The 9,924-nt window shown below is 45.9% G+C and overlaps 1 protein-coding gene across 1 annotated transcript; it reads right to left on the bottom strand.

The window, feature by feature from the left end:
- Positions 1-424: 424 nt before the first annotated feature.
- Positions 425-4,518, bottom strand: LOC133899204 (probable alpha,alpha-trehalose-phosphate synthase [UDP-forming] 9). Its single transcript, XM_062340173.1, has 3 exons — positions 2,563-4,518; positions 1,652-1,925; positions 425-1,179 (listed from the first exon to the last, which is right to left on the bottom strand). The coding sequence occupies exons 1-3, from the start codon at positions 4,422-4,424 to the stop codon at positions 859-861; spliced, it is 2,457 nt and encodes an 818-aa protein (XP_062196157.1). The 5' UTR covers positions 4,425-4,518; the 3' UTR covers positions 425-858.
- Positions 4,519-9,924: the final 5,406 nt, after the last annotated feature.

The following is a 9,924-nucleotide window of genomic DNA, read 5'->3' as shown; positions in this document are numbered from 1 at the left end:
TGCCCAAAGATTTTTTTTTTTTTGAAAAAAGGCTATATTGACTTATATTTAGGATCGGAGGGAGTAATAAACATAGGGGGCAAACTTTTGAAGTTTGAATAAAAAAACCGCTAACTAGGTAAACATGTCTTGGAATTTATGTGGCTTCAACATTTATTCAGCTCAATGTGGAATTCATATTATTGATATATATGACGGGGAATAATTGATGCGGAATTTTGCTCAAGAAATTGATACTCGAGGTGCCAAGGATGACTATACTGGAATACAGTAAAAGAATTAGTTGAGATTGACTCTACTAGAATTTATATATGTGCATACATGTTTTACCTGGAACAACATAGGACTAAGGATTTTAGGTTTGTTTTGCAAAATTGACTCTGCAGGCTGTTGACTCACATTATTAGATTAGAATTAATCTCACGTATACAATCTAATCATAGCACATAACACATGTGCTAGTGATTAGTATATTTTAGACTCCATAACTAGCATATATGATCTGTTTAGTGACATAGTTCAAAAGTCTCATGGTTTTTTGAAATAGGTTGAATACTTCTTTAAAATAGGTTAAATACTTCTAACACCGAGAAGTAGAGTCTATAAATAAATCCTTACTCTCTAACCTCACTATACCAGGAATAAGACAGAGGAATAGAGAGTAGACCATATAGCCCATAAGCCCTAACAACATGAACCAGGAAGCTGTCATTTAACCTATCGATCGATCCATTTCTCTTTCAGTTAACTGATCTTTGCCTTTGCCCCTTTCCTCCCAACCATTTCTTTCCCCTACTTACAAGAAAAGTAATGATGACAAAATGAACTGCTCTTTCAAAATCTGGACCACTCTTGCTTTTACTCCAGCGAGTCTTCGAAGACCTGATGTTGCGAAGCTACTGGATGCTCGGTCGGCGAGTCTACCAGGCCCTGAAGCATCTTCAGAACATCGGAGGGGTCATCCAGGTAGTACTTCGCCAAGCTTGGCTTGTTGCCAACAGTGCAAGCAAAGATCTCAGCAGACTCTGGAAATACAGAACCGCTGGTGGGAATCGTGATAGCCGCAAACATGTCCTCATCAGACCGGTCATCACCGACGCATAGGATGAAATCTGGCATGCTTCCACGTGCCCCCATAGTTGCAATAAGATTCTGCACTGAGACTCCTTTGCCCACCCCCTGCACAAGAATATATCAAGTCACGAGATAGAGAGTAGTTAAGTGATAATGCAAATAAATGTATGGTTCATGAAGATAACTTGGCCACGTCAGTAAATATAGATAACTTGGTAGTAGTAAACATAGTCAATAGGAGCTATCTAGGCAGGCATGGCCCACGAAAATTTTATCAACCAATACATATCAAATGCTAAAGAGATATGGTAGCTGAATACGATCTGGATAAAGCTTCTTAAAGTCGGTCTAATCTAATGTCTTTTGGTCTGAAAGCTACACTTGCATGATTATGACAGCTACCGGTGGAATTGAGACCTATTCTTTTCGTCTTGGCTTGTGAAACCGAAAGTGAATAGCTACCCACAGGGAGGATGCAGACCAATATAGGATGTGACCCCTTTTCCCGAATGATGAAGTGGCATAGGAGTAGCCATCTAAAAAGACAGCACGTGACATAATTAGATGTTTCCCGTACCTGAGGATTAACTTCCACAATCTGATGGCCGCTTTTCACAGACACTGGCTCCTTGGCAAGCACATTCCGCAGGTGGTCCTGGAGCTCTTTGGCCTGACATGATCCAAAATCTGGATCAGCTTCCTCGTAGTGCCAGACTAGTGCTGTTTCTTTAACCTCGATGTATGAGCCGTCGGTTGCATCAGCGTAATGCTCCATTACGGGCTCTGCAATATTTTTCCAATCAAAGTCTACCGCCAACTTTGATGACTCCCACGGAGAATCCCTGCCCCACCTGATAAACAAAACAGAGTTACTTCAAGAAGCAGCCAATCTTATTCCTTAAACTCTTCGCAATGACATGCACGTAATCATAAAGAAATACTAGTAGAATACAAAAAAATGGAAGTGTCATCGTAGAGGAGGCACCTGTCATACTATATTACCAATACTGTATAGAAGTTTGGGCTTATGACACTTAGAATAACTATACTACTTTACAGAGCAATGCTAATCAACATCAACTCACTACCAACCTTTTTGGCCTAATAGAAAAAGAAACTCCTCTTTGTTTATAATCAGATTTATTTCATTTCAAGAACGGCTGCATACTCAAACGTTTATGGCAGGAGCAGACTGCGCTCGTTATTTAATACCATCAGTAACACAATTCTAGCAGTCAGCTAGTCAAACACCAAACAGGATATTGACCTGATGCTAGAGTACTGGCAATGCAATTGTAGGACATGCCATTTATATCAGTTGAACAGTGACATGGATCCAAGCATCAAACACAGAAAAATTCCCCGTACCCAAGGCCACCTTATCCACTTTGTCACCAACCAAATGCCTAAAGCAATTAACCAAGCCAGCACATTCAATTTCACCAACCAAGAACACGCAAAGAGAATAGAGAAAGAAATAGTGTTTACCTTGTGAAGTAGCCATGCTCTGCAGAGATCCCCAGCCTTTCACATGGCGCAAACCAATCAGCCAGTTCATCCTTCTTCCGGCCGCTGACAACAAAGATGGTATTCTTTGGGTCTGAGCACAATTCGTTCAGAATGCGAATCACTTCCTGGCTGGGCGCTCTGGTGATCAGCCCCTGCGGAATCATTGTGCCATCGTAGTCCAATAAAATGAGCCTCTCGCCAGTCCGGAGGTACGCTGGATTGATGTGCCCAGGTGAGAGCTTCTGGAAGTTGGGCCCAAGTACGACGTTGCGGAAGCTCATGGAGAGCCCAACGCTCAACATATTCATCGACGTGTGGTCCCTGCACGCCCTCTGCAAGTCCTCATCGAGCGACCGCGCCCAGTAGGCAACGTCGTGCGTGATCACGTATCTGTAGTGCTTCTCTTGCCGCATCTGCCTCTCTTTATCGTTCATCCTCACCGCCGAGCCCATCGCCTCGGCCACGTCGTCCAAATTCCACGGGTTGACCCGAATCGCGCCGCTCAGCGACGGCGAGCACCCGACGAACTCGGACACGACGATAGCGCTCTCCCTCGGCACCCCCAACACGCCGCTGGCAATCGGACCCTCCTGCCGGCACACTGTGTAGATGTACGGTGTCCTGTTCAGACCGTCGCGCACGGCGGTGACGATGCAGATGTCCGCCGAAGTGTAGAACGCCAACTTCTCGTGCATCGGCAAGGGGTCATCGATCATCACAATCGGGTCATACCCCGGCAAGCCGAAGCGGGTGTTGATCCGGTCCCGCGTAGCCAGCACCTCCGCGCGGACCGTATCGATGTCGCCGCCAAGGCTCCGCGCCGGGTTGTTGATCTGCACGAGCACCACCTGGCCGCGCAGCTCCGTCCGCGACTCCAGTAGTTTCTCCATAGCCGAGAGCTTGAGACCAACCCCTTTAAACATATCAACATCGTCCACGCCGAGCAACAGCTGACGGCCCGCGTACTTCGTAGCGATCTCCTTGGCCTTCGCGGCTGTCTCCGGCGACGACAAGACTCCGCGGAGTTGGCCCATGTCGACGCCCACGGAGAGGATCTTCACGACAACCTTTCGGCCGAAGTAGTCGATGCCGATGTAGCCGCGGCGGGAGTGGTTGGAGAGGCCGAGGAGCCTGGAACAGGAGGAGAGGAAGTGACGGGCGTAGTCGTAGGTGTGGAAGCCCACGACGTCGGCGTTGAGGAGGGCGCGGAGGAGGTCCTCGCGGACGGGGATGGCGCGGAAGAGCTCCGAGGTGGGGAAGGGCGAGTGGAGGAAGAAGCCTATGCGGGCGCGCGGCGACTTGTGACGGAGGATGGTGGGGAGCGCCCAGAGATGGTAGTCGTGGATGAAGACCAGGTCCTCGTCGGGGCTGAGGAGCTCGAATATGCGGTCAGCGAACTGCGTGTTGGCGGTGAGGTAGGCGCGGTAGAGCTCTGCGCTGAAGCTGAGGCCGCCGCGGCGGGAGGAGGGCGTGAGCGGGAGGAGGTAGTGGACCATCGGCCACAGGTAGTGCTTGCAGAACCCGTCGTAGAAGTCTTTGTGGAGGCCGGCGGCGATGAACACCGGGCTGCAGGAGAAGCGCGCGAGGAGGTCGGCCGCGATATCCTCGGACGCGGGGATCGACGCGGCGGCAGAGGGGAGCGTGCCGACGAAGACCACGGGGGAGGGGAGGCCGCGGGACAGCTGGAGCGGGAGCGCGTCGGGGTCGATGGAGAAATCGAAGCCGTGCGGCGCGTCGGGGTTGGGCTCCGCGCGGAGGGGGAGGCGGTGGGTGACCACGATGCGGCGCGCCTCAGTCGGAGGCCACGACCGCTCGTTGCCGGAACCGGAGGGGGAGGCCATTGCTGTGGCCTGGAGAGCACAGGGGTTTGGGCGTTTCGGTTTGGGTTCTAGTGGGAAGGAATTAGAGGGGATGGGGGGTCGGGGTATTTGCCAGCCGCGCTCGAGGAAGGAACCGCTGGATGGCAAGCTGGCACCGGGGTTTTCCAGACTGGTCCCTTAGCTTGCAGGTTTTTCAAAAATCAGAAGAAAGATGCACCCCAATATACAGTGGTGTGAGCATAATTATCTTGTGAAATATGAAACCAAATAGAAATATCACAGATATGTGTATATTTTTTAGTATATTGAAACTCCCATGTTAGAGGGTCTTCCTGGCAAGAGTATTCACGTAATATTTAAGCAGTCCATAACCACCTGTATATCCGTTACAGGTTTTAGCTGACGCATCCGTTACAAGTTTTGGCTAGTGTAACCAATGTGGTTCATGACACACAACAGATATAAACATATTTTTCTAGTGAGACTTTGTATCTATATGGTTCTAACAACTGTAAAGTAGCTTTCTACCATGTACATGCATAGATGGATCAGGATTCATAGCTGGCTATAAAAGCTTAAAAGGTGTATAATTGTCAATAAATAGTATTATGTTTTCTTGATGGTAGGAAGGATCTGATACTTGAGCATTGATAATGAAGGCTGCAACAATGCATTGAACATGCTTTTTATCAGGAGCGGAACTAGCCATGGGCTAAGTCCCCTGCTGGCCCATTCAAGTTTAGGATGGGTCTCAGAAACCTATCATTTATACAATAAAATCTAATAGAAATTTGGATCCAAATCCTAGGCTGTCATGGGCCTGGTTCCGCCCCTGTTTTTCATGGGTCATGTATAACATCTCGAGTTTTAGCATATAGATTATAGCAAACTTCACTCCTTTCAAAAAAATTCTAATTATTTCAAAACAACTTAAACGCAAGGAATTATATATTTGAGTTATATATATATATATATATATATATATATATATATATATATATATATATATATATATATAATTTTAGCTAAGTATTCCAAAGTGCACCCACCGAAAAATGCACGGTGGTGTTAGTATTCCAAAGTGCACTCACGCGCTCGCTCTCTCCCTCAACCGAGAGGACGAGCCACACCATCTCACCACTTCTCTCTCCCCCCTCTACTATAAATGGAGCACCCGGCCTGCTCCTTCCTCTTTTTCCCCATCACACCGCCACCGCCCTAATCCTTCACCACCGTTGTAGCAATGTAGTCGCTGCCCCTCCCCTGCGAGCAGCCAAGGAGCAAGAAGAGCCTGCCGTCTTCCCATGCCACCCTTCTTTGCCTAGAAGCTGCACGAGAATACGCACGAGCTAAGGCCGAGCAGATGCCGTCGCCATTGAAGCCTCTCACCACCACCCGCCGCCCTTCACTTCGTCGTCTCTAACCCTAGTGAGCTTCCCTAACGCTCCTACTCCCCTACGAGCTAGCAAGTGATCGTCTGTTTGTCCCGCATTCGCACGGCGAGGTTCGACTATCGGATTTTCCCTGCTGTTGCGGTGTAGTCGCCACCGGTGCTCCTCCCTGCTCCCTGTGTGAGCCGACCATTGTGCCAAGTAGCCCAGGAGTGCTAGACTCCTTTTCCTTGCAGGTAAGTTGCGCTAGATTAGGGGAAGCACTACATGTTATCTGCTTTACTATGTCCCCATATTCGGTCATCGTCTGGGAGCGCTCCAGCCGTCTCCTGCCATCGATGATCCCCAGGCTAGAATCATCGTCGCGGTGTACATATTCGGCCTATACATCTCATCGTGAGGCCCCAACGGAAACCCAACCCCGGCGAGCTTCTCGGCGAAGCTCCACTGTGAACCCTCGCCATCGGCTTCTCCTCTACGACACGCTGTCTGGTAATCGTGTAGGCTCCCTAGTCTTTCGGCATGGGTTGACTAAGCAAGCCACGCACCTTGGCCCATTGGACAGGCCGACCGTCCGCTTCTCCAATGGGCCAGCCAAATTGATGGGCTAGCCCAAATGTCATAGCTCGTGAAGCCCGCGAAGCCAGTTGGTCTGACCCCAGTGGGCTGGCCTCTATGCAGCCTAGCCTAGGTCCAAATCTAGGCCTGAGCCCAAGCCTAGTCTAGCTCAAACTGAGCTAGTGGGTCTCATAGGGCACTGTTCAGTGGGCCCCACATCACTGTTCAGTGGGTCATACTATGGTCCCACTCATGAATAGTGCTATTTTCTTTTTGTTGATTTAATTCTATGTTAAATCTTCCAGGAGTCATAACTTCTCCATTCTGACTCTGATTTCGGCGATTATTTCGCATAAATTCATCTAAATATGATATCTATCTTTCTATGATAGTGTGATGTCCTTTAGAGCTCATTTAGTATTCCATTATTTGATCATTCTCTAGTATATGCCGTTGTTGATCGTTGTCGCGTTGTAGAACCAAGGTTTAGAACAAGACTTTGAAGAAGGCAAGTCCTATCTACTTGATCATTTTGAGTCTATGTTTTAAATAATCTAAATTGATCAACTTAAAACATGACTTATTATCACATGTGCTATGTATTATTCTATTTTCAACTACTTGCAGTAGTTAAATTTTATCAAACAATTGTCATGCATTAACTATCTTATCTAGAATACAAATCACCCTAGGATTTACCTATCATTATCTATATTAACATTGGATGACTCCGTGATATCTAGCATGCTTAGTATAGAATACATCTCCTCGGAGATGCCGCTAGTGGAATACATCTCTTCTGAGATGTCGCTTCACTGTTTATTCAATTCAACTCATATGCCATGAATCTTTGGTGAGTGTGGAATCCTTGATGTTGTGTGGGATATGACAGATGGTGTATAAAATAGGTGAAAATTGTTTTAGCGGGGCAAGTAGAGTAGTCTTCTAGTAGATGATGCTCTGGGGGCTTGAATTATCTCTGTGGTATTCATTGCTAGCTAAAGATGTCTACCATGGCCATATAAGTATTGAATCTTTATGCTGTCATACTAAGCCACCCTAGTGCAATCATGCGTCCGATATGAACAAGACTTGACTTTTCCTTCTCCTGACCAAGCTGGACATACTACTAGGAGAGTCAGGTGAGCAACAAGAACCCAAGTGTCTGTTAGGTACCCGTAGGGATGTTTACCGACACAGCCACACTACAATGGTCAGTGGGGGAATGCACCTAGTATAAGACCTGTAGCACTTGGTGTGCCTCGTGGTATGGTCCAACAAGGGAAGATGATTGAAGTGTCTCGGTATGGTTTGATACTCCTCTTACAATGGTTGGAGGGTGTGGGGGAACCGTCTAAATAATATTCTAGTTGATCATTTACATAATCATGACTTCAATAATTAACCAGAATATCATCCCGTTAGTCCCAACATGTGTTTTGTGTTCAAGATCGGAACACATGTCTTTCCAGCTTAATAAAGAGCAAGTAATTAAATCATATTACAAGTTCTTAACCATTTATAAGTTTAACAATTTACAACAAAAGAGATCTAGGAGTATACTAAAACTGATCAACTCCTAATTAAAAGAGAAACTACGCAGCGAAAACAGAAGTTAAAGACAACAAAAGATAGGTGAAGCCATATGCCCTTAGGTTTCACCCCAAAAGCACGACTTTCGAATAGTTTCCTACTCATTACCGCCGCCAGCATCGGCGGACGTGAAGTAGCCAAATACCACCTCTTCCTCACATGCAAAACTTGTAGAGCAGCTGAGTATGAAGGTACTCACAAGACTTAATCTATATATGGTACATATAAATAACCCGGCTCCAAAGATTATGCATTGGGCCATTAGCAAGCCACAACATTGATTAAAACATATGCGCACGCAACCTAGACACATATGTATGAGCATATAAATATAACCAACATACCCTTCAAAACCTGTAACTACCAACCTGCACATAAATGTAAATGGAACCATAGTAATACATCAATACCTAGCCATCAATATTACCCGATATACCATCCATACCACCATTCCACGTTCATAACTCTATGACCGATGCAAATATACAGAAGCATGCTCATGACCGAGAGCGTGATAATTTAAATTATTTTTACACCTTACAGTGGGTATTCCTTTACCTACACGACTCGAGAACCATACAGCTCACGTGTCCACACGGCCCCACGCGAGGGGTACTCGTGTCAACCTTTCCTAATAAGCCCCAACAGTTTGATCATACGCCGATAAGTACAGGGGTCATTTAGAGTTACTTCCGGAGCAAACTGGATACCCCTACAAGCCCACCCACTCACACCATCGTCTCGCACGCCAAAAGGCCACAACTACAAAGGTATTCGGCTTATCATTCTCATATGCGATATATAGTAAGTACGGAAAGTGCTAAAGCCAATTGACCGATGGACGGTGCTTAACCGATGCAAACTAGTCAATGGTGCCCGGGCTCCTCTCCCAAACTACCCCGAGAAACTCTTCCGGGGCAGAAGACACCCCTAACACCGCTCACATCTCGTCTCATCCTCACATCTCATCCCATCATCTACATCGTGATCAATATTCGTGAACAATAAGTAAGCCCTAAGCTCATGAATAATGGTTGCACCATCGCTCGACTTCTACCGATGACCTATGTATTGCTAAGCGTTTCAAATAACTTTCAAATTAGACATCAACAATGGTATCAAGGCTACAAGGATATAGATCATCAAATAACCAAGGTAGGACAATGCATCATATAGGTTATACCCATATAAGCCCGACATCGACTCATTGAACATACAAACTTATATAAAGCATAGTTTATCAATTTTAAACTCCACAATTCAAATCAAAGGGTGCAATATGTTTAGATTTTTTCCTTGCTGCTCTAGGGTTTGCCTGATACTTCCTACACAACACTTGCAAAACTCCGGGAGGTTGACGTCGCCTTCACTCGCTTGGACCGTCAGCGCAACACCCTCTAAACAAATCAAAATACATTGCAATAAGCATGATGAAATGTAACAAAATATGATTTATAATTAATGAAAATATTTTTCTAGTTAGAAAAAGTCATAGTAAAACTAGTAAAATTGGTTTCACCAATTTTAGACTCACAAAGAATTAACGGAGAATTAATGAAGCATTAACCTAATTAATTTATCTCAAAATTTAATAACTATTTTATGGCTTGGGATATTTTTAATAGGTATATTAGGTTATTATAAAACCAACAAAATTTGTTTCATAATTTTTGGAGCTATAGAGAATTTATTATGAATTTTACAAGTTTCAGTAAATAGTGAAATGCACTGAAACGATTCTGTTTGAGTTGACCACGGTCAGACTGCCAACATGGGTGGTCAGATCGCTGGGAGTGGTGGTCAGAATGTGGGAAAACATGGTTAGACCATCGGCATGCAGAGAGATTTGGGGTCTGGCGGTCAGACCGGATCCTTGGGTGGTCCGACTCTTGGAACGGCGGTCAGACCATTGGGAAACACAGTCAGACCGCTATGCTCGACCGGGGTCACTTGGTGAGCTCACCGGCAATGATTCCGGT

The sequence above is a fragment of the Phragmites australis genome, chromosome 18, assembly GCF_958298935.1.
Source record: "Phragmites australis chromosome 18, lpPhrAust1.1, whole genome shotgun sequence".
NCBI lineage: Eukaryota > Viridiplantae > Streptophyta > Magnoliopsida > Poales > Poaceae > Phragmites > Phragmites australis.
Note: the sequence above shows the minus strand (reverse complement) of the source record. Positions and strands in the feature narration are given on the sequence as shown.